The sequence below is a fragment of the Rissa tridactyla genome, chromosome 1, assembly GCF_028500815.1.
Source record: "Rissa tridactyla isolate bRisTri1 chromosome 1, bRisTri1.patW.cur.20221130, whole genome shotgun sequence".
Classification (NCBI taxonomy): domain Eukaryota; kingdom Metazoa; phylum Chordata; class Aves; order Charadriiformes; family Laridae; genus Rissa; species Rissa tridactyla.
This window is the reverse complement of record NC_071466.1, coordinates 30,489,099-30,515,270: the sequence shown is the minus strand read 5'-3', so window position 1 is coordinate 30,515,270 and position 26,172 is coordinate 30,489,099. Positions and strand designations below refer to the sequence as shown.

At 38.9% G+C, this 26,172-nt stretch overlaps 1 protein-coding gene across 4 annotated transcripts in view; it reads right to left on the bottom strand.

Annotated features, from left to right (window-relative positions):
- Window positions 1-26,172, bottom strand: part of UFM1 (ubiquitin fold modifier 1) — a 38,647-nt gene that overhangs the window by 9,207 nt on the left and 3,268 nt on the right. Inside the window, exons 4-7 of one of the 4 annotated variants that reach the window (XR_008468184.1) lie at window positions 24,075-24,114; window positions 23,599-23,631; window positions 22,186-22,359; window positions 17,889-19,260 (exon numbers count right to left, since the gene is read on the bottom strand). Coding sequence is in view for 1 of the 4 variants with exons in the window: in XM_054212667.1 (XP_054068642.1) it covers window positions 19,193-19,260; window positions 23,599-23,631; window positions 24,075-24,114 (141 nt within the window). In the remaining 3 variants the exon portion in view is untranslated. Of the gene's footprint in view, window positions 1-17,888; window positions 19,261-22,185; window positions 22,360-23,598; window positions 23,632-24,074; window positions 24,115-26,172 lie in introns of those variants that run through there. The other 3 variants (XR_008468185.1, XM_054212667.1, XR_008468186.1) reach the window with 3 other exon arrangements.

Sequence of the window (26,172 nt, the reverse complement as noted above, 5' to 3'; positions counted from 1 at the left end):
TAAAATGAGACATTCATGGGCATAGCTGGGAAGGTTTCAGCTATTAAAATTTTAGGTAAATATTTCAATATAGTATGTGTCTTGGATGTCACATTGAGGATTGTCCATTCAGGTGTAGCACATACATAGCCCAAAAGAATAAAAACTTATATGAGTGACATAGAAATAAAACCAAGACATTTCTCAAGACCTTGGACTGTTGCAGAGGGCAAGAAATTGTTTGGGGATCATATGGTTAGGAATTGTGGTTGTTGCTTTGAAGTTTTAGAGCTACGGAGAAAGAGAAAAAAAAATTTCTCTGAATCTGTCGTGACATCTAACCTCCATTTCCCTCTATCCAGATTTGCACTCCTTTTTCTTTCCTGATTGTAGAAATACAACAGGTGGTCATAGTGCTGTTCCTACAAATATCGCAATACAAAAAGAAATGTAAGTATGTGGCTGAATTTAGTTTTGTGAATAAATAGTCTCTCTTTCCAAAGAAACTGAAGATGGATATTAGAAGTATGATGTTATTTCTCTAGTTTATTGCCAAGCAGTCTGTGTGCAATATAAAACCCAATTGCGTGAGGAATCATATTTTACTATAGTGATCAAGAAACTTCCATCTTAGAATCAGCGCATCAAAACAGACTGCAGAAAGCAGGAGGCTCTACTCCCTCTTGTGTGACTATTATGCAAGCACTAACTAGTAATGATTTCCTAGCTCCAGGCCACAACATGAAGAACACTAAAACCAAAACACAAGAATTATTCTTGATTTTCCCCCTTATCATACAATTAGCTCACGATAGGAAATAGCTTAGTGCTGTGCATGATCAGCTCCGTGTTCTAGAAATTACAGCCCTCATGCTGGTTATGTATGAGAGCAGAGTACCTGGTTTGGGACCAGTCTGCTGGTGTTACAGATCAAAATATCAGTGTATGTGAGATTATTTTTACTTCTTCTTTACAAAAAAACTTTGCACTTCTCATTGTTGAACTTCTTGAGGCTCCTGTCTGCCCTTTTCTCCAACCTATTGAAGGCTCTCTGGATGGCAGCACAACCCTCTGGCATATCAGCCGCTCCTCCCAGTTTGCTGTTCTCTGCAACCTTTGCTGAGGGTATGCTCTATCCCATCATCTAGATGATGGATGAAGATGTTGAACAGGACCGGACTCAGTACTGACCCCTGGGGTACAGCACTAGTCACTGGCCTTCGACTAGACTTCATGCCACCCATCACAACCCTCTGGGCATGGCCATTCAGACAGTTTTCAGTCCACCTCACTGTCTGCTCACCCAGCCTGTGCTTCATCAGCTTCTCTGAGGATCTTATGGGAGACAACGAAGAACGCCTTGCTGAAATCAGGGTAGAAAACACCCACTGCTGTCCCCTCATCTACCAAGCCAGAAGACCACTTCATTGTGAAAGGTTATCAGGACTTTACAGACCCTAAAACTAAATGGAAGTTTTCTTTGCCCCCCATTACTGTTTTGGCACATTTCAAAAGTGTTAGAGCCACTGAAAAACTAAAAATAACTAAAAAGAACACAAATCAAATGCTGGGTCATTTTGCAAGAAAGATTTGTAAATATTTTAAACACTAATTAAAAAATCTGACCAGCAGAGCAAATCTAGTTGGATGTGAATTCATAATTATGGTACTTTCTGCACTGATTAGATATCCATCAGGAAATTAATTGAACTAATATTTACAATGAAACAATACACTGTATGACATTTGGAATTACTATTGTGCTGTATTAGAAATACTGAAGGTGTATTGATTTAAATCCCTTACTGCTAACAGCTTAAATTACAAATCTACAGCCTGACCAAAGAATTATGTCAAGTCAATAGGATTCTGTAGTAGTATAAACTAATTTAGGTATGAAATCTTTTTTTCAATGATATTTGACAGAAGTGTCAGCCTGTGGAGTAGACTCGATCGTGTGCGGATTTTGACAGGGAGCAGCGATGGGGATGGGGAGCCAGGAACCAGGGAGTTCTCTCCTGGGGTCCACCAGGGCAGGGCCTGGCAACTAGGGCCCGGCAACCAGGGCCCGGCAACCAGGGCCCATCCCACCACTCCAGCCAGGAGCAGAGCTGGCTGGGGGACTCTGGGGGCCACCCGAGCCCCTGGCATCTCCCCAGGGATGGGCCAAGGCCCGGCTTGGATGCGGGCCCATGGGTGGGCCCAGCTCAGTGGGGCTCATGGCCAGGCTGTGGGGAGATGGAGACCAGCCCTGCTGTGACGTCGCTGGATCAAGGACTGATGGCCCTGGGGGACCAACATGGAGTCCTGGGCTGTGGGCAAGGAGGAGGGAGCCCTAGGAGGACCGGGCAGGGACAGGCAAGGCTGGCAGTGCCTCAGGGACCTGACAGATTTTGTGATACATGCAATCCTAAATCACAAATTAAATTCCCTTTTGTGAAGGGATTGCTCGTGGGAGTAAGGCATAAAAGTTTATGGGGTAGGAGCTGGACTTTAATAGAAACAATCCATAAATATTAGCTCCCAAAAGATTCCCTAGTCTTTAACATGCAAGGTACGTACTTCCATGCACACCACAAGGACAGGACAGCCCCTCCTCTGATGATGGACAACAGGAGACGTGCAGCATACTGCACAGAAACATGGGATGGAAAAAGCTATACTGGCAAAAAATGAGCTTCAAGCAAACTTTTATGAAACTTCAAGGACGAGAAGAAGGTTTTTAGGTTTATTTAAAAAAAAATATTTTTTGTCTGGAAGCTTGACACATCGTGTCATCTCCACTGCACACACAGAGGACATTTCATCTGCATTAAGTTAGTCAAAATATAATGTTTGCGATGAACATAGTAAAGTCAAAGTAGGGAGCACCAGAAGGAAGACTGATTATGCAACTTGTTTCTGCTTGCACATGTGTTACGAGATTGCCCTTACAGGAAGGTAAACGATTTCCTTCATATATGTCTGATTCATTCACTGCATGGGTGAGGGATGCAGATTACTGAAAGCCCTCTTCAAATTGGGATGGGAATTCAGACAGAAACATACTCACTCCATCCCAGCAACAGGAAACTATTTCATTGCCAAGTCAAACATTTACAGCAGTTGCACATAATGGGCAGGACTGAGTACAGATGTCAATAGGTTCCTTCTGAATCTTCAGCAATTATGTTGGTTTGAGCATTTATTCAGAAACATGGGAAATCAGGTTGCGTTCTTACTGCCACATTCAGAACTGCGGTGGACAGAAACCTCCAGCATCAGCATGCCCACTTCTCTGCTTTTACAGCCAGCTGTATTTAATTTTCCACTTCATAGATGATCTGACTCTATCTTTAAGTTACAGAGGTACTTTGTTGTCACTTCTTTCAGATGGTATCCATTGCAGTTATGTCTTTCCAGATGAATACTCCGTTCTTTTAAATGCTGACTGGAAAACCGTAGCCTGGAAGGAGGGGAAGCTTAGATCTTCCCAGGAGACCTACTGCCTGGGTAGCGGGAGATGGCTCTGTGATGGGAGAGGCAAGAGCTGGTAGACTGCAGTGAGGAACAGGAAGATGCCAGGACAGCCCTCAACAGGACTAAAAAGCCTCCCTGAGAACGGAGAGATGGAGCAGAGATTTCTGCAACTCAGAATATCATTGAGCTGGCTGGAAACAAGGTCCTGCCCCACTAGGATACAGCGGACAAGCAAGACAATTATGTACAAAGCCTTTTTTATTTTTCATTCATTGACTTAGTGTCTTTGTATTTTCAATATTTCAAAAATAAACTATTCTAGCTTACAAATAGATTATTCTAGCCTTTTGAGTTTAAAAGCTTTTCAGTCTTACTTGGATAGGTCCCAGTACAAGAACATCTAGGCAGATCTACGTCAGAGCTCCAGCTACTTGGGTTCCTGTCCTACGCGGTTGTCCCAGACCTTCCCATTCCTCTGGAGATTAGAAGACATCTCTGAATTCTAACCTACATTTATTCATGGCAATTTTGTATCCATTTGTTCTTGTACCAATACTGATGTACAGCTTAAAGAGCTATTTCCTCCCTGGTGTTTGTCACTTCCATGTATTTATAAAAAGAAATTATATCCATGTATTTATAAAAAGAAATTATATCCACTCTTAGCCTTCATTTTGCAAGAATGAACAAACCCAGCTTTTAACATTTCCTTTCATAAAACAAGCTAACCAATTCCCTTATTATTTTAACAGATTTCTTTATATTCTTCCCCTTAAGATTCATCTTCTACAACTACTAAAACCTGCTGCTGTAGGGAGCATTTGTAGGCAAGGTCTCAGCAGTGTCCTCTATTAATTCCAGATTGCCAGATGCTACATGCTAGATAACATTTCTTTCCTCATATGATGGTCCATGATCCAAATGTTTTGTGATGGACTGCTAAATTCACATCTTTCTCTTTTCTACAACACATGTCTTGTATAGGAAACAGGAGCCCGAAATCTGCCCTGGGGTCAGATGCCCAGACTAGTGTGGTGATGTCCGTCTTTTATCAGATCGTGTCCTGAGACAATACCTTTTTCATTAGCCCTTCACCAGTGACTTCGTAAATCCCCTAAATCCAGTCTTCCACACCCAAATGCAGGCATTCAAACAAGTAGCATCTTGGTGGGTTTTGTTGTTTTTGTTTTTTAAAATCTGTACGCTTTGATGAATGCATGATAACCTTGTAAACACATTTTTGTTTGAAAAAAATGGGTGTAGTGGAAAAAAAAAGTAATGTATTCAAAAAGGGTGGCATTCACATTCCCCAAAGTGGAGATACTTGTACCTAAGCTAGTCATTCAGGCCCACTCTTGAGGACAATGGAGAAGAATCATTCTTATTCCTCACTCCTGTTCCTCATCCTAAATCTTTGCCATCCTGGATGAAATCCTATCACAAACAGAGCACTTGCTTTTTCCTTGCTTTCTCTATTTCTGCCTGGATTCCACTATATATCTGGGTCAGACTGATCTGTTTATGGCAATTCCTCAGAAGGGAATGACAGTGGGGAGGTCTCATGGCCTGCATGAATGCGGCATGTAACCTAACAAATGTGACAGAAGAAGTTTGCCCATCACTTATCTCATGGACTATCACATAGCAGACGTATAAGACAAAGCCTTGGCCAAACAATGATGTCACCCTGTTGCCTATGGATGCTGGCAGAGAGCTCCCTTCCACAGCTTTAAGAAACTCTTCTCCATGTTCAATGCTTTTTCCAGCAAGAGTCCAAAGTGAGCCCTGTGCTTTTAACGACTTCAGGAATTAATTTCTGTAAACAGAATTACATTATTTTGGATTTCTAGACAGAAATCACATTTCCCAGGCAGCTATAACTAATAACACTGTATCAGAAAGTTTTGCCTGGTCCTTACATATGCACATTTTGTAACTTTTGCTATGTCTGACTTGCTTAGAACTGTTATTTTACATAGTGTCAAAATGTAAAATTTATGTTTTTATGAGACAAATGAAGCAGCGGAGGTGTACTGAATCTGTAACCATTTAAGGCATTTTCCTTCACAGAGAGCTCCAGCATGAAGCATTCGTTTAAACTCTCACCTGCCCTCTGCTACATGAAGGACTGTGCTCAGAAAGTAGACCTAATAAATCAATGAAGTTTGATTAACTAAATTCTTCTGTCTTGTTTTTTCTTAGGAATGTAGAAATGCACTTTTACCCCCTTCTGGAGTCATAGATCTGTATAAATATAATCCTAATATTTCCAGAGAAATAAAGGAAGTTCTTCTTCAACTACTTTCCATCTTACAATAACATGCCATACCTTACATACATGAGTGCAGACACAGCAGCTTTTGCCATTTGAAGCATTTCATTCTGTGAGGTGATTTTATTTTTTCCCCCCTATCATGAGACTTTTTAAAAAGGACCTTTCCATTTCATCAACTTTGTGCTTTTTCTGATGAAAAAAAATAAAAAATATCAAAACCAAGACTGCTCCCAAATCTTACCTTAAAAATGTATGAGCTGACAGAAATGCTGAGGAATTAGAAACTGAATATTACTGTAGTTGTGTTGGCTGATGTACATATTGCACCAGAAAGGCAATTTATATTGGCTTTATACATATCCTGTTCTGTTTGATTTCTCACCTGTATATAAATTACATCTATGCTTCCATTATTGCAGACTCTCCTACTTGATATTATTACCTACTTTTTACAATTCTATCTACTGATATAACAAGTTCCTAGGGCTTCCACTACTGGCAATAGACATTTTGCCAAAATAATCTATCTCTCATTTCCAGAAAAAAAGTGTCTGGCTGTAGCTCAATTCAGTCCTTGAAGGGAAACATGCCAAGAAAGAACAGAGGAAATTTTCCAGTGTTCTCGTATCTTTGGAGTCAGAGAGCCCTTATATCACATTTACCCCATTTTCTGGGGAAGCACATGTTCTCTTGGAGGTCAGGAGGAAGTTTTACAGTTTACAGTCCTTCCTCTGTGATGCGCAGAAGGAACCTGCATTGGGAATATTAGAGATGAAAGGAATAGAGTTGGAAAAGAATCAGCTCTAATGTCTCCTCTCTCTTTCCTTATCCCACCTTGCGTTGGTTTATGCATGATGCATGGCAGAGATTGTGGGTTGGCTGTCTGTGGTTGTTTTTGGTGTGTGTATGGTTGGACTCGATGATCTCAAAGGTCCTTTCCAACCACAAAGATTCTATGATTCTATGAGACAAGGGCAGGTATTCCAAGTGCAGCAGATTGAAAGCAACCATACGTAAAGAGAAGACTCGTGTATTAATTCACTTTCCTGTAAGTTGGATCAAAAGGTTAAGTTAGCATTTCTTAGTGGCAGACAGTTTAATTGCTAGGGAGTTTCCTGCAACCACTCACTCTCAGTTTGAGCCAGTAAGCCACAAAGCTAAAAGTTAATACCATCACAGGCTGCTTTCCACAACCCACTAATAACAGGAATGCTGCTATTCAACAAACTGCACAGCTCTGCAAAGTGTTTTGTTTAACAATAATAATGTGAGTGTGCTGCAAAGTGGCAAGATCAAACATAGCAAGAATCCAGCAATTTGTGCGCCCCTGCAAGGTGCACGCTGGATGAAATGCATGGGCTGTACCCTCCGACAATACAAACCCTGAATTAGCTTCTGCAGTTTTGAAGGAAAGGCAGATTCGCACTGTATTTGAGGTGGGATGATGCCAATCTACCAGATTCTGTCCCCCTTGTTCAAGATCTGTGGAACTTTACTCAGCAATTAGTATACAGAGATGCTAATTAGCAGGAGAAAAGGCAGGGTATGGGGGTGGGGGCACAGTAGCAAGAATGTCAGGAGTTCATGGGCACGTGCTCCTATTTCAAGTCACGCAGACACTTGGAAGATGAGCCCCCTTGTTTTTCACCTCCTCCTTTTTCCTAGATCAGCTCATTTTACCCAGCCCGTGTCCCATTTACAATCAAAAAAATTCATGTGAGCCACCCTCCCTCCCTGGAAGAGGAGAGTTCTCTGCATCTCCCAAGAGAAGACCCTCAGTGCTTGAGAAGAGCTTTTTTCATAGCCTCCATTAACAAAAAATCCTGTTACTTAATTGAGGAGTAAAGACTATTTTTTTTTTCTTTTTACCTGAACTAATTCCTCAACCAATGTAATTTTTATAGTCTCTTGCTGCAGTTAGGCTTATTTTAAAATGCCTGAAACTGTTTCTCGTGCTGTTTATTGTCTTTCTCATCACTCTGCATGAGAGCTGGCCGTACTGATTATCAGCTGCTGTAGTTAGCAAGGAAATAATAGTTTATGGTAGATTTGTAGGATAATGAGATTAAAGTACATCTTAAGAACTATTCCAGAAAAAAAAAATCAAAAGAAAAAAGAGAAGATAACCAGACCAAAAAGTTAAAAATAAAGAACAACAAGAAAACTATAGAGGGAAAATAAGGCACAAAAGCAGTTTATAGCTTACTCAAAGTCACTCAAAGTAGCTTTGGTTTGCCAGTTTATGGCCTGCTCAAAGTAGCTCGAAAGCAGATTCAAAAATCAGAGAATTCTTGAATCACCCAAGTGTTAGTGCTCTGGCCAAAAGAGATTCCTTGTCTCGCTGTCAACTATCTGCATCACTCTTGCTCTATAGCATATAAATGCCTGATCCAAAGCTCACCCAGCTCAAGGAGACAGTCCGTCCTTGGACTTTTATAAGCAGTAAACAGATGTAGCTGATAAAATACATATATTTTTCAGAAAAAAGAAAGTACGCTTCATTATGGATGTGAAAAGAACCTCTGGTGTAACATGAGCAGTGGGGATTCTCCAGAAAGCAAGCAGTAAGCCATCCAGCAACGGGACGGAAAGCTCATTTTGGGTTAAGCCATTTACCAGATGCTCAAAGGGAAGCTCTTCTGCCTCAAACTACGTTCCTACCTCACAAAACTGCCTTTCAGCTCTGAATCTTCTGAGTAAACCAAACTTAAGTTCGACTGAAGCGATGTGGAGAATATGAAAAAGCAGCAAGCATCAAAGGAAAAGGACAAAGCTAATCTCATGATTGAGTTGTCCAGACTGACATGTTTCCAGAATACTGGAGCCTGTGCTCTGCATGTAGGATTTTTTTTTTCTTTTTCAGTGAACCTGTATTTGGTGTAGAGGAGACTTTTTCAGCTATATACATTAACATTCCAGCACCTCTTTGCACACCAAATTAGCCCTGGGGCCAGAAAGAGAAAAAACAAAATACCGTGAAAGCATCAGCTAGACTGGGGATTAAGAAAGCAAAACAGGTAGGAGGGTTGTTCAGCAATTCAGAACAAGCCAGGAAGAATGGACCACTTTAATTGTGCTACATTAAATGATAGAAATTAAAACTGTGGAAAGGTTTCATGAAGAAGGGAAAAATGGAATTGAAGAAGCTGCGACAGAAAAAGCTCAAGCTAACGACAGACAATCTGAATTGGATTAAAACAAAGGAAGAAGGAAATTACAAAAAGGCAGATGGGAAGAGAATTCTGAGAAAAAAAAATGAAGTGTGAAAATGGCAGCATTAACTAAAGTGAAAAAAAGCACCTTAGTGAAGAAAGATGAACATCTTTAAATGTATGATGCAAGAAATTAATTGAATTGACAGAGCTATTTATAAGATTCCAAATTCATTTATTGCCTGAATACCTCTGACAGGAGTTAATTAAAGCAGAATCTACAGGTGTTTTATTCAGCTTAGTTTCAAACAGCTTTTTAAGCTGCCTAAGTTTATGACCAGCAATACCGTGGGTAGCTAGGAAGCTAATAAAACCAATGGTCTGCAGAGAACAGGAAGCATCATCTCCCACATCTGCGCTGTTCATTAGATGCATTAAGGACATGTTTGTTTTTTGTAAAAGCCTCCCTGACTGGAATCCATCCTACCTGTGCTAGTAGCCCACTTAGCCTAAATTTATTGACTAGGCTTTTCCTATACCCTGTAGAAATAGGTGCCTGCAGTCGTTGGTTCCATCAGCTGTTCTAAATAGAGACTGGAAAGAGAGGAAGAAGCAGGCTTAATTTTCACAAATTAAAATGGAGTTTGGCAAAAACTTTCTAAATATAAGTATAGTTAAACACCGGACTGGAAAACCTCCAGAGGCTGCGGAATCAGTTCTTTAAAAGATGAACAACATGTTTGCAGAAACACTTTCTAGTACAGTTAGACTTATTCTTGCCTTATTCTTTAACTATTGCAGGACCAATAGCTAAATCGGATCGATTTTATTCAGCCTTTTTTCAACCTTAGACCTCTAACAATTTGCCAGAAAAGCTGTAGATTTTGTTTTTTAATACTAAAAGTTCACATGAACTTAAATATGTATTATTGATATCATAACTACTTATTTGCTGCCACACAGTATGTTGTTCTTTCTTTGGACAGAATGAATGTTTCAGTTCACCATTGTTGGATAATGGAAGTTAGTTGTCTTCATTTAGCTTTTGCACTGGAACACGAATTGCAGTACAACGCAGAAGGTTTAGTATGCAGTAATATCCCTCCCTCTTACCAGGGATGCATTACTAAAACTAATATTTGGGCACTAGTGAGCAGGAATTTATTTTGCATTTATCACCATCAAATGTCAAATCTTCAGAAAAAAAGCTGTCACGGGTTTCATTAAAATCATTTCCACTAACTAGACAAACCCTTGAGTTAAAACGTCTTACAAACATCTCGATTTTGTGATGAACGCTCGAAGCTGTTACAACCTTTCCTTGCCATTCTAATTTGAGGTCACTAAGCCATACAAGCATATCGCAGCAGCAATTTAAAAAAGCTTTATTTTCCAGGTGATCTCACTGTTCAAACTGAATATAAAATTTACATTTAAAGCACAATATGAAAAAATTAATCACAGAATCACAGAGTAAATGCAGACTTTACATTGATAGCTGCCACTTCCAGTATAAAGTGGTAAAGTTACAGGTTTTCTTCTCATTTTATTTCAGAGCTAAAACTTCCTGATAACTATTTTTAGAGAAGGGCCCAAGACACTTCATGTATTTGCTATGTTTCCTTAACTGCAGGCTTCCCAGTGTAAACTGCATTACTTTAATCATTTAGAAACAAAACAGTCTACGCTACTTTTATGAAAAAAGACATGATGTCTCCTACGGAAAGTATAGCTGATATCAGACAGATGACTGATCATCTCATTCAGGACAGTCCTAAATGGTCAGAACTGAAAGGTGTAGAGAATGGGTTTTTTTAAGAGATGCCTGGAGATGAGTTGCCTCTTCAGCTTGTATTTGGAAGCATTTGGAATCAGGGCAATGGAATAACCACAGGGCAGTGGTCACCAATGGAAGTTTGGAGAGAATCACAACAAGGAAATGGGATGTCAAGTCACATCAGTCCCTGCAATACCCAAGTGCTCTCATTTTTAAGATCCCCTAGTCATTTTTTTTTGTAAACCCCCCCTAAACATCTACCGTGGCTGCAAATTTTTCTGGCATTATTAAGTTCCTCTGGCATGTCAGTAGGGCAGAAGAAATTCGAAAGTCACAGACTAGTTCACAAAAGCACATGGTTAACATTGCTTTCCTCTGTCATGTCATTTGCAGATGTTTAGATATGGTGCTTCAATCTTCAGCCATCCCTGACTCCAAAGGCTGAAAATTAATGGAAGATCTCCATCCTAAGTTTCTATGGCTACAAGATTACAAATAGAAACGAAATGTGTAAACTTCAGACCAGCTTTTAAATGACAGATTCCTGGATCTGAGGCCACATGGCACTGACTGTCCTGCAATCCCTCTCTGGAACAGGTCTGTCCTGGAGAGAGTTGGAGTTGTTCAAAACAGAGCCTGCATTTTGGTCACGACAACCCCAAGCAACGTTACAGGCTTGGGGAAGAGTGGCTGGAAAGCTGCCCAGCAGAAAAGGACCTGGGGGTGCTGGTGGACGGCCAGCTTAACATGAGCCAGCAGTGTGCACAGGTGGCCAAGAAGGCCAACAGCATTCTGGCTTGTATCAGGAATAGCGTGGCCAGCAGGAGCAGGGAAGTGATGGTGCCTCTGTACTCGGCACTGGTGAGGCCTCACCTCGAGTCCTGTGTTCAGTTCTGGGCCCCTCTGTACAAGAGGGACATTGAAGTGCTGGAGCGTGTCCAGAGGAGAGCTACCAGGCTGGTGAGGGGTCTGGAGACCAGGTCATATGAGGAGAGGCTGAGGGAGCTGGGCATGTTTAGCTTGGAGAAGAGGAGGCTGAGGGGAGACCTCATTGCCCTCTACAACTACCTGAAAGGAGGTTGGAGAGAGGTGGGTGTTGGCCTCTTCTCCCAGGTGAATAATGACAGGACCAGAGGAAATGGGCTGAAGTTGCGGCAGGGGAGGTTTAGATTAGATATTGGGAAGAATTACTTTACTGAAAGAGTGGTCAGGCACTGGAACAGCCTGCCCAGGGAGGTGGTTGAGTCACCATCCCTAGAGGTGTTTAAGAAACATCTAGGTTTGGCACTTCAGGGCATGCTCTAGTGGCAGAGATTGTAGGGGTTTTTTTTATGTGTGCATGGTTGGACTCAATGATCTCAAAGGTCCCTTTCAACCATGAGGATTCTATGATTCTATGAATAATCGGTTCCTAAGCTCACTCTGGACACTCGTATTACTTTGTGCTACAGACGTATTCATCTGGAATGCTATTTAGTCAAGAATGGGAATTAAATGAATCTGACATAATAATTGGACCATTTTGATTTCATTGTCACCTATAATGGATAACATCGACTACTGTACGGTTGGCAAGACGTGCTGCGCCCTTGTTCATGTACTAATAACCTGCTCTGCATGGGTGGTGCTTATTGACATTGAGTGCTTGTACGATCTTTCACTATTCACGCTGGGGTAAAGATGCCTGGCTGCTGTTATTGTTAGCCAGTATTATTTGTATCCTACTCAAGAGCCCATAGCAATAGAACAGAACCCTGTCACAAGTTAACGGGTCTCTACTGCTAAATCACTACTGCTAATGGGAAACGTCAATGTAAAAATGAATTGAAAGATGTTAATTTTTCAAGCAACATGGATCCTCTGACCACATTTTATTACAGTAATGCTATTTACATTCCCTCCCCCGCCCACGTGAGGAAAATGTGGTTTAGAAAGCTACTGCAATAAACATTAGCTGAATAGCTACATCTAACATCATCTTTTTGTTTTCGATTTAAACATAAAAAAATGTAATTTACAAAATGGCTGATGTTAATATCATAATGAATACACGAGCATCTATGTTTCATCCATCAGACTCCAAACTTCTCATGCAACTGTCACAGCAACACAGCTTCTACACAACAGTAGTGGTTACCAAGATTTTGACTGTTCCTTCTGGTCAAACATTTACTGCCATTCCAGCAGAAGGTCAAAGCCTGCAACCCTTCACAGATGTTCTGAGAAAGTACAGGTGTGCGGAGGGCAAAAAGTGGTCAAGCAGAAAGAGCTGTGGCTCTGCCATGTCGCCACTATCTGGGCAGATACCTAAGGTAAAGCAAGATGTAGCTCTTTCTCTATCAAGAAAAACTTAGGAGAGGGGGATTAAGGAAAGAAATGGCCAGGGACTAGCTTAGGTTGGAAAGGATCTCTGGGATTTATCTGGTTCAAGGCCCACTCAGATCTGGAGCAGCCTCAGTTACATCAGTTCTCAAGACCTTGTCCAATCACCTTTTGAGTATCACCACAGATGGAGAGTCCACAGCCTCTCTTAGGAATCAGTTCCAGTGTCCAAGCACTCTGAATACTTTATTCCTTATAAATAATCAGAAATTTCCATGCCACAATCCATGTCCACTGTTTTCACTGTCCACCTCTGACTCAATTTTTTCTTCATCTTCAACCACCCCCTAAATGTTTGAAAGATTCCCCCTAACCTTTCTCTGCTTCAGGCTGAATAAAGCCAGCTCTGTCACTCTTTCCTCCTACATTACATGCTTCAGTTCCATAACTACCCTGGTAGTCCTCTATTGGACTTGCTCCAGCTTACCAATGCCCTCCTTTTGTACTGTAAGCCCTCCAAAACTCTACTAATCACAAAGATCTCACTCTGATGTTGCCGGTTTGGAGTTAGGGCATTCCCCCTACCTCCTAGGAGTTTGGCTGCCTGGGCTCACCTACACTATTAAGATGAAGATCCCGTTTTCTCCTTATCCTGAAGATCAACTTCTCTCTCATTTCGCAGGAGAATACTGAAAACAGTAGGCTACATGCTATCCTGACCTGAAGGCAGTCTGCACACATACATAGCCAACTGTAAAGAAGGGCGTGTACCACTAGAGAGAAAAATGAGCAAAGACAGATACACATCAGTATTTGGAATTCTCTGGATTCTGAACTCTCTCTGGATTTGTCTTAGGCGGCCAGTGTTCTCCGTCTACTCATGACCTCTTCCTTGTTTTAACTGCTGGCTGTTGGATGTACAATACAGACACCATTCCCAGAACAAGGGCTGAAATCCTCCTCTGCCTGGTTCAAGGCACTGGGTTGTTGACTCAGACATAGTTCTGGATTCCCTCCTCATCAGGCAAGAAGCCATACAGACAGCACAGAAAAAAAAAATACTTTCATAAGGAATTCACAAGATTAGCAAAAAAACCCCTGCAAGTCAGATTTGAGGAATGAATCTGGTCCCACATGCAGAACTGTCTAGTCGTTAGGATCAGTCCCTTCCACTGCAACAGCCGCCTCCTTCATTTCAGCAGCATTTTTCCTGTGATGTGGTTCTATGCCACGTATATTAAGAGCAGCAGACCACATTTCCTAAATTTTATTTTAATGCTCTCTAAAGAATTATCAACTAAAGAGTTGGTAACTTACAAGCGGGCAACATCAAAAGGTGTCTCAATTGACTCCAGAGTCAATTGGAAGTCACTTTTCTGGAAGTCACTAACCTGAACAGGTCAGTCAGTTCAACACTGAGTGCTTCTACTGAAATTGTAGCAGCTGTAAGAATGTGTTTAACATAACCATGCGACAGTAACAGTAACCCGAACAGTCAGGTAAAAGCAATGAATTTTGGGCAAGAAATTAACACACTTTGGTGACAGAGCTTTGAAATAGCTCTTTTGCCTAGCTCTACACAACAAAAATGTCAAGAAATAGAAAATTAAATTAGCAGCAGACACATTTGAGTGGCTACAAGCACCATTTAAGCTACGCTTGCAGAGCAGCCTTCTGACTGTTATTTGCTTAGTTTGCGCAGTCAATACTGTAAGTTTACAGAATTCTCACTGTTCATTCCTCAAGACAGACAGCGAACAACCTCATCGCTTTTTTCATTGGCTTTTAGTAATTGGCTAATAGTCAATGATACTTTGAAACAGCCTTTAAAAATTATTTTGTTCCAGGACATAAAATCAAGTCTATGTTATCAGAAGATATGACAACCACTTAAATGACTACACCTTTGATCTCGTTTTGGTAAGTAATCAGGAAATGGGTACCGCACTTCTGTTTACCGTACTGCAAAGGTTTCTTTTGCAAACAAATAGGGGCAAATTATCAGGGAAAATGATGAAGAACCCTGTACGCAATTAATTAGAATTCAAAATTTGCTCCTTTATTCACTCCTGTAATTAGACCTGAAATCACATATAAAACCAAACCTCAATCTTTTAAAGCATGAAGAACTGATACGACAGATGAATCTCATGAGCAGTGAAAGGGATTGTGGATAGTGATGTTCTCGCTCCCACCACATGAAGATTACTTTCAAAGCCTACAAATAGAACTTGATTGTAGGACAAACTTGATCTATTGTTCAAAATCAAAGAGCAATTTACTCCATTAAAATGATCAAAAACCTCTAAGGTTGGTATAGTTCTTACATGCAACATCTGGTATTTCTCATCAGTGAGAGACACTGACACTCACAGCCTCAGGATTTTCTTCATAGTAATCAACAGGAACACCTGCACCTGGTCCCTCTATTAGTGGCTATTTGTTTGCATTCCAAACCCCTTAAAATCTGCTTTGCAGGAACACTTAACCTTTCCAGGGAGATATTCTGTATCTCCCTGAAATTCTATACTGTGAAAAAATGAAATAGTAGAATCTTTTGTTTTCCTCAATTCACACATCTTGTTTGTAGACAGAACTAATTTTAATCTTACAAAGCTCTCTGTAAAGAGCAACATGCCTTCCCCACACTCCCACCAAGGCTGCTGAACCTGCTGTAAAAAGAAAAAAAATAATAATATGCATTCAACAAAAGGTATTACATAAAAAAGCAGGTTTGTTTTCAAGCAAACAAGTTCTTGTAATTTTGGTTTTGAACAAGTCCCTGGGAGCTTTGTATCATGTATCATCAAGATCAAACAACAGCGAGTCGGTAGTACAATGCTATAACATATAATATTGATAGGAGGGGGAAGTGCCTGTTGGGGAAGGTATTCACAAAGGTTAACGTTAGTCCCTAGAGGATAAGGCCTTGATGGCTTTCTCTGGCCAGTAAAGAGAGAAAGGCTCCTCCAGAGGGCAATTCAGAACTGAAGATTCATTTAGCTTCTCTGAATCTCTCTCTGGAGGACTCTCACTTTCATTACCTTCAGAAACAGCCTGCAGAGATTAGCCTCAAAAAGATCATGCGAGCCTTTGTGAATACTCCCCAGCATTTACCTTCCATCAGTAGGAACAGTGGCTGAAATTCACTACTGAGATGTACAGTTTGGTATACTGTATTTAAATCTGAACACTATGTATTGCACATGGACTGAATTTTACCCAGCTGGAGTTTAGTGCTCCTGCCAGAATCACTGAAACACAGCCTCCACAGCGCTACTAGGATGACTGCAGGATTTAATATTTTCCACTGCCCCGTTAAAGTGCTCCATTTGATGGCCACCCGCATGCTGCCAGAGAAAGGACTGCTGTGCCCCCAGCACCGTCAGAATCCACTAACGTTCTGCAGTTGTACTGGCACAGCTCCTTCTCCCTCTCTCTCCAACTGCTCATTGTATCACTGCAGCAGCAGCAGGAGCTGGGTTTTCACCATCAACCTAAACACAAAGAAGAAAAATTCTCAACTTTTGATGCCTGCTGTCAACAATTTTTATGGTTATTATTTAGTGGCAATAAGAGAGGAAAACGGTCTTTTAATCTCAAACAGAAGAAAGCTGGATTTTGTGATGCGGGAACACAGGGAGGAAAGGCATACTAGTGCCAGACCTATTATCAGGGCCATTTCCTAACTCTTCCAGTTCTTCCATACTTCATCAGATCATTGTGTTTCCCTCCCCGAAAAATTTCCATGATATCTTCAAATTCTGTCAAATAATAGATTTGAGAAAAATAAGACTAATATAATACTGTATAAACCAAAAGAATTATTACAGCTCTTTAAAAGTTTTGGTGGAACTTTTCACATTTATGATTCTGCTAAAATTTCTCTTCAGAGAATATTTTTGTAACATAAACCAGCCATCCTTTTACAAATGTAAAATACAGAAAAAAGACCCTTTAAATTGACTTCAGGAAAGGCGAGACAAAGTTAATCACAAACAATGGAAGTCTCTCATTTAACACCAGTGAAGTTATAACCAGAGCCAAAGACAATACAAACTCTAGGCAGAGTTGATTTCTAAAGTACGCCTGAAAGTATAGTTAGACAAACCAGCACAAGGCTGAGTACAGCGCTTTTCAGGATCTTATGACGACTCCCAAGCCGAGGAATTCTGGTTCTAAACCTGAATTTTTGCTATACAACCATGTCAAACATGACTTAGACATAACAAAATGAACTTGCAAACATCAAATCAACTTGCAAGCATCTGCTAAGTACATTTTACTACTGAAATCAAGCCTCTTTACCAAACAGAAAAGTTACGTTCAGATTTTAGAGACCATATTGAGACAAAGGTGTAATGAACATAGAAAGTACTACAAAGACCCGTTATTCTTAAAAATGAACAGATCCTTTGCACATTAACTGAACTACTTGCAATGCAGTATGTCAAATACTTTGTTATCTGTAATATTACCTAAGTAACAGTGTAAGAAATGTTAGTCGTCATCTGAAATTATTTTTACATAACCCTTCTTTACGTAAACATCAAAGCATCTTAGTTTCAAAACACATTTAACCATGATGACCTTTCGAAAACTATATTGTACTTTAGACAGGGGAAAAAACCCAAAGGTTCCTGTTTGTTATATTCCAGTATCAGGAGTTTTTTTGGTATTCATTCAATGAGATTTGCAGACAAAAATTGCAAGCAATTAATTTGGCTCACCCTAATTATACTGTGGCATTAGATTAATAGAAACTATGCACTCTGCCCTTTAAGGGCAGTGTTCTGTAAAATTGCGCATAATAAGAATCTTTTGGCTTGAAATGAATCTGAAAACATGTTGATTAGAAGGTTAAAGGGCAGAGTTTTTAATTATTGTCACAATCTAATTAAGAATATGAGAGGAACAAATATAATTGTTTGTTCATATAATTGTTTATTAAAATAAAGGAAAATCCAGAATTTTACAATTTATTTCAGAGTTGAAAAACGTTTATAGTCAAATATCACTTTCAGAGTTTTCCTCTATACGCTCAATTTACACTCACTCAGAAGGGCATTTTGTACTTCTGCACTATCTGACACATTATCTGAACATCCTTCTAGAGCACGATTATTGCACAGGACAGTTGCGTTTGTGACAACACTCATTTAACCAAGCACTACATCGCCCATTGTTCTTTCTGTTAAACTCAGTAGGACAGAAAAAAAAAATGCAATAGGGTAAGCTTTTGCCAAATATATTAAATCACAAAGATTTAGATTACCAGTTCAAGAAAAGCAGCAATTTGTCTAATTAAAATACACAACGGATAGTTTACCCCTGGCAATTTATAAGCAAGAAGCATATAATCTGAACACAAACATTTCAGTGAATTCTACGCTTTTCCCCACGTAACACGCAGTAACAAAACAAGACTTTCAGAAAGAACCAGATTAGTTTACTGAAAAAGGAATGACCTATTTGACCAGTACCTACACATTCCCGAATTACGCTGCAATCGTTCTCAGCTGATGGCATTCCGTGTGAGGAGATTAGGTCTCATAAATTCTCTGAAATTGCATTTAATTTAACTTCACAATACGTCAAATGAAGTTTTAACGCACAGAAACCTCTGTTTTCTCCTTTATCTAAAATATTTGCAGCAATTAAATTCTACATGTACTTTGGAACATTTGGCAGTTATTTACTTATTTGAGTAACAAACCCCTGAAATTTCCCTTCTATTTGAGCTTAATACTTTAACCACGTGAAAACTGTTCCTCTAAACATGGAAATAAGTTTAGAAAAAAAAAAAGGAAAAAAAAGAGAAAGGTTTAGCACTCAGTAGGAACAATTTCTTTGCAGCAAAATCATAACACAGTGTCCCCTTGCACAAGCAGGCCCAACAATATCCAATAATTTAAATATCTATTGATCGTGGCTATGTGTTTATCCTTGTGGTGTCAGTAACACCTATACAGAAGTCCATCTTTCTTTCAAGAACATAACATGCAATCAGCCCATTCTTCTACTGGTCAGTGAAGAATCAGTGCATGAGTAAATACATTTTAACAAGAAAATGAAACCTTATCTCCGTTTCAAAAAAAAATCAAATCCTGGGAAGTCATTTTTGCTAGCTTTAAAAAAGGCTAATTCATTAGTTGCACTTTGGAGTTCCAAAATAAATCGACCTTTTCTGCATGGCAATGTCACTTATTCCAAATCTTTCAGGAGATGTTAAGAACTCCCAACTCGATCTCTGGGAATAATCCGTAGATCTGAACCATGCTTTAGAAATACATTTCCTAAACAAACAAACAAAACACAATGTGTTACCAACCAACCAAATAAAATGTTACCAAAACAAGCATACACATTTAAAGGATAATAATGTTAAGTCAGTGTTTAACATCTTTGTAGCAATTCCTCTAATATGCCAGAAGTATATTTTTTAATGTTTCCGTGGAATTTCATCTTATCCCTCTTACTCCAAAGAGCTCTTATTTTTAAATAAAAATACCAGATCCAAAGTCATCTAGACCCAAAGACTTGCAAGCTATGGCATTTCAAACTCGGCAGTTCTATACTTCAATGTCTGATTTCACTTATACAACATAATAATTTCAAGACCATGAAATGAAATTTTACTTCTCCATAATTTTTTCTTTTTTACCTTGAGGTCATTCATGCATATACTAATTTAGAATTCTCTCCTTGGGTCAGTACTTATCTGCTTCTAATTTCAGAGCCTCAAAGATACTTTTCTGTTTGGAAGGCTCTACACATATCCAAGCATAAGTCAATCTCATTTTAGCATAAAAAAAATCATGTTTATTACTGTACAGTCTTAATCATGATAGATTTTCAAGAGGACATAGTATGAAAACTAATACTGAGATGTCTAGAATATTTGCTGCACGTATTCAGGATTGTCATTCAGGTTGCTATTTTCTTCTACTAAATGTAACACTTGAAAACACATTGCTAAAAGTGATGCATTATTTAATTACTATATGGAACGATTTTTTAACTTCATACTGCTACTGCATGAAACAGACTATATGCAATTCTACAATATCAGGTTTTAACAATATCTACCTATTCTTAGTCATCCTTGCCTTGACGTGTAAAACCAGAATTTCTCTCCCAAGCACCCCATTTCCTGACTGTAGAGTGCTCTTATAAAAAAAGATTAAGATACTTAACATTTGTTCAAGTTATTGGCATATTGGACCAAAGCTACCCTTTTTCAAACTTCACTCTTCCAGCACATGGATCAGGATCAAAACCATTCTACTTATTCAACATAACTTATTCAACATCTACTTATTCAACATATTCAACAAGCAAATAATTTCAAAAGGATTTGTTATTGGAAGACTTTTGGTTTTTAGAGATCTGCCAGGACCACATACTGAACAGAATCATAGAATGGTTCGGGTTGGGAGGGACCTTAAAGATCATCTAGTTCCAACCCCACTGACATGGGTAGGGACACCTCCCACTAGACCAGGCTGCTCAAAGCCCCATCCAGCCCGGCCTTGAACACCTCCAGGGATGGGGCATTCACAGCTCTGGGCTGTAAAACCCACTGAATGCAAATCTGTCACACCAGCAAACCACAGAATTACGCTTACTAATACAGATGAAAAGTATCGATAGTGCAATTGCCATCATAACACTCTAAAATTTTAAAACACACCAGAGCTGCATCTCACGCAGACAACACTTCATGCCACCTCTCAGTCTGTTTCCATCATTAATATCACACTGGTTTTATTAAATTTATGGCATACTATTCCCTGAACTATCAAGGATTTAAAATTGAAATCAATACAGGAATTAAGTGCTAAGTCTAGCTTTTTCAGCTTTCATTTCCCCTGCTCCATGGGATCAGGTAGGGAGAATGAAAGTCATACTTAAGGAGTACTTTTATTCAGAAAGGTGGAGAAATAGTGGAACAGTACAAAACCTCCGAAATCCCCAAGGATTACTAAGATTTTATTCCTAGATCATCTTATTTTGGGAAGTTTTTGAAGACTAAAGTAACTGTTCAATCTACATGAACTTTAATATATAATAAAAAAAAAAAAGAAAAAAAAGGAGAAAAAAAAAAGTATGTTTTACCCTACTGATTTTCTGAGATATCAATTAATAAGGCTGAAAATAAAGTTGTATCTAAATTATATAAGTTTACTTGTAAACTGAGGAGGGATTTTGTTCTGGGTCATGCGTTTGGTGTAGGTCATTCTTTAGTTGGTTGTGTTTTTGTTTTTTTTTTTTTTTGAGGTGGGGTGGGGTTGTTTTTTGGGTTGGTTGTTTTGTTTTTTTTTTTCCCCTCCAGTTTAAGGGCAATAACACACAGCATTGTCAGGGCAATGGTACCTTCTTGTTACCAAAAAAAAAAAAATAATAAAAAAAAAATCCATGTGCAATCCATGTGCTTAATTTTACATTTGCAGATAAGATTTAGACTGTGATGAAAACATCTTGCATCTAGATGCTTTTGTTTTACCTGATCCTTGATTATGAGATGCTGTCTTATACTACTACTGAATAATTCCTCAACATTTATAAGAACTTAGGAATGGTAAAGCAAATCAATTGGAGATCTGAATTCAATATGCACAGCTGCAAGCATTGGTGAACTACCTTTGAGGACCTTTGAGATCATCGAGTCCAACCATACACACACCAAAAAAAACCCCTACAATCTCTGTCACTAGAGCACGCCCTGAAGTGCCAAACCTAGATGTTTCTTAAACACCTCTAGGGATGGTGACTCAACCACCTCCCTGGGCAGGCCGTTCCAGTGCCTGACCACTCTTGCAGTAAAGTAATTCTTCCTAATATCTAATCTAAACCTCCCCTGCCGCAACTTCAGACCATTTTCTCTGGTCCTGTCATTATTCACCTGGGAGAAGAGGCCAACACCCACCTCTCTCCAACCCCCTTTCAGGTAGTTGTAGAGGGCAATGAGGTCTCCCCTCAGCCTCCTCTTCTCCAAGCTAAACGTGTCCAGTTCCTTCAGCCTCTCCTCATATGACCTGGTCTCCAGACCCCTCACCAGCTTGGTAGCTCTCCTCTAGACATGAGTCAAATAGTCCTAAATACATTTACTTTGCAGGATTAAGCTACAACTAATTTAAGCCACATAATAGAAAATGCAAGTATACTTTTGAGGAAGAGAAACAGCATAAGTATACCTTAGCTTAAGCAACTGACTTTACCTCTTTTGCCTAAGTATTCTTCAGTGGTCATGTGAGTGATGATCTGGAGGCTAAACTAAATTATTAGTTTTATTATCTGTTTTTAATACACTTGGTCATCGATCACGATGAGGACACCATCAGCTGAGGAGTCTGCCTGAGGCCGTACACCTGTCAAATCATAATCCAGGTATCCTAACGCAAGACCAGGAAGGACAGAAACCTCCAGTAGAGCAGAAAGCCAAACACCCACTTGATCTTCATTTTCAAACATTGATGCAATCACAGACCCCAGAAATGGCTCACCACATTTAAATGATTCCTTTTACAACTCCAAGAAATTCCCCAAACTAACGTCAAGCAACTGCTCTTCTAACCATCAGATACTACTACTTGCTCCGTAAGGATTTACTTTATGCTATTTATCTTACGTAGCTAAGTGGGATGATAATATCTTGCTTTCTTATACTCTCTTTAGATCTGAAAAAAAAAATGGTGTGGTACGTTCAATAATGACTGGCAGACAGAGGGCACAAATGAATGAGACCTGGCAGAGATTTCAGGCAAAAACCAGAAAAACAACAAGTCTCCATCCACTGTTCATCACATTTGCAAGCAGGAGTAAAATTTTCACTGGATGACTGGGTTCCACAACCACCAAAGCCATTTTTATTATTTCTTAGTAAAAAGTTATGAACATTTCTTCCCTAATAAGATACTCCACCGTAACTCATCTCAAATGTGTTGAGATTAGATACTGTTAATAGTTTCCAAATTAACTTAAAAGTATAGCTTTTTAAGAACAAGTCCACAGAAGCATACCATTATTAGTACAATTTAACATCTGTACTACTTTTCCACATATTTCAAGAGGTGATGGGGAAAAGCTTTACACTTTTCTGTGACAGCAAGCCTCCACAGCTGCAATCAGAGATTTCTCACATGGAATCCCTTGGTAAGAATAAAAGAGCCATCGGCAAGAAGATCCTCTCTTCTTGAAAACATGCTTTCCAAAGCACTTAGAGTTCCTGCTCTAAAACTGAATACTATTTTTTAAACATACCTCATCAGAAGTGCTGCTAAAATAGCAAATACTACTGAACTAGGTATAGTGGGGAAAAAAATACAGCTATTACTTGTTGTTTCAGTAACATGTAATATACAATATTGCTCTTTTAAACTGCACACTAAATAGCTAAGCTCTGAAGATCAGAAGTGCCTCATTTTTTCACAGACCTAAATAAGCAAATGCTGAACAATAGTTCTGTGGATTTAACCTTTTACACAATACATTGACTGTAGTTTCCAGCTACTGGGTAATGTTTCTCCCACTTAAGAAATCAAAAGTTAAAATAGAACCCCGAGTGCTACGCATTAGTTTAAAAGTAAAATAACTGAGCTTTTTAATACTGGGCTTCATAAATACTAACTTACCTGCTGTCTGTGCAGGGTTTATTCCTATACCATCTAGGGGAGAAAAAAAGGAATAAAAAAAAAAAAAGAGAAGAGAAGAGAAAAAAGAGTGGAAGATGAAACAGACATATTACAATATAATACACTAAACTTAAAGGTAAAAAAATATAATATACCAACAAGATATAATTATTACATCAGGTCTTCATGCAGCTATTTCTTATAACCAAAACTAGCCTTATCACAGGAGCTAACAAGAAACCTTCAGCACAGAAAATCCAAGCTATATATTTGGACAAAACCAAATTAATAATATTAGTGGTTTAATACCTTCATCCCATGCATAAGCAATTTAATTAATACTGCAATATTATTAAATGCAGTTTGCAGACTGTAGAGGTTCTGAAAGAAAAGACACTTTTGCTTTTATCAATACCCCTTCACTGAAACTACAATACAAAAACTATAAAAAAATTCTATATAAACTATATTCTTACCATTTGTTATAATGGCACTTGTTGCTGCAGGAACTTTGAACTAAAAGAAATAAGAGTAGGACAAAATAACAGAAGAGACATAGTTAAAGCAGAAAATATATGGGGGATATTCAAAGCAATTATAATTTTAGCTGGCTCAGGTACAAAAAAAATATGAGAAAAGATTCCCCTCAGATTTACAGATATAGCAAAATACAGGTTTCAAGTCAAAGTTGATTAGAGACCTCAATACAGAACCCGAAATTGGCAGTACTAAACAACTAATTAAATCTAACTATAATTGCTCATTCGAAAAAATATAAAAGTTAAGCATCTGCAAAGTTAAAAAATAATAGTTCTTATTATACTAGATAAAGAAATGGCTAAAACATGTATGGAAATGAACTTCTTAGAAGCATACCCGTTTTATCTAACAGGAGTTAGACAAGAATTAGCTTTAGCTAATCTTGGTTAATTTTCACCAATTTCCTAGCTTTCTCCCTGGCTCTATTGGGACCTCCCCAACTGCACTGCTGCAAGAGAAGAGTTTGCTCCAGGATTCAATTACAAAAGGAAGCACTAACAGCACTGCATCAGATCTGGCTCCCTCCTCAGATTTCTGACACCAGCCTAAGCAGGCTTTGTACCCTCAGCCACCACCATGGGTCTCTACGGTACCCCACCTTTACACGCAACATACGCGGTCAGTTTTACAATATGAAACTGAGATGGGGAAGACAAGAAAAATTATTTCTCAGGATTACAAGGAGCCAGGCAAGGCCAGAGAAAAATCCTGCACTATGTAATGTGGCTGGGCCACACAGGACAGAAGAGGTGGGTGGAAGTCAATCAGTGCTACTTGGTCTGAGGACCAAAGATTGCTCCTTGGCCTCCCCTTACTTAGCACAATGAACAACCCCTAAGATGAAAGACTGGTGTAAGCGAGTATCAGTGAAACCTCCTCACAAAATCACTCCATTCTCCTCTCTATATTGCGTAAGAAAAAAAGGCAGCTAACTATGAATGTTAACACTGAGTGCTTCCCTGGAAGAACTGCAGAGCACTCCCATCTGCTGAACAAGTCACTTCAGCCTGCCTTTCAATGGCTTGCACTAGTTGTGCTTTCCTCATTATTGGTCAACTTAAGATTTCCAGGTTTAATTTACAGAAACACCATGCATTAACAGCAACAGCTAAAGCTCACAGAAACCATGCCTGAATACAGTACTTAATTATTCATATACTGAAAAACCGGCTCTTTTTATCTCCAAACACACAAAATTAGAAGAATTTTTGTTTTACTTCTCTCTCAGCTTTTTATCCATAGCAGGTAAATCATGTCACTTGGCTTGCTTTGAAACCAAATTGGGTAACATCCAGCCCCAAACTCATACGCTTTAAGAAAAAAAGATTTTTTTTTTCTTTAAAAACCTTATAAATTGATAACTGAGGCTGCCACACAAAAGCATATTTCTCCAATGCTAGGAAATACATTTGTCAGTATCTACAGTCAAATTACAAGGCAAGTATGACAATTATATAGAGACAATTATATCCCTTTCTCACTTTTTACAATGATGACAAGAATCCTCTACAGCAATAAGCTCATCTCCTTTTGGCACAAAGCATAGCAGATAAGTGCATTAAACCATAGTATTTTAGCACCAATCTATGAAGAGTAACATTAGAAAAACATTAGAAAAATAAAAGTTTCAAATATATACATGTTTACGATAGAATAAAATTTAACTTTATTTAATGGAAATGGATGACTATTTTATTAACAATTCCACAAATGTAAGAGAGGATTTTGTAAGTATTGCACAAATGTACATCTGAGGTATGTACCAAGTAGCTTTAACAGATGAAGGAAAAAACCCAAGAGAGATCACGTATTGTAAATGAGAATATTAACACTGTCACAATAAACTGTGACAACTGTCGAAAGAACTATAAATAGATAAAAAACTGAAGAAAGCAGTGTTTCCAATACTCTACATTTCAATTGATATTTTTATATATAGTCTGTAATACAAACAGAAAATAAAAAATAAGAAAAGAATTCAACTGATATTATCCAAATTATCACTGCCAAATGTATATAGTGGGAAGGGCTGAG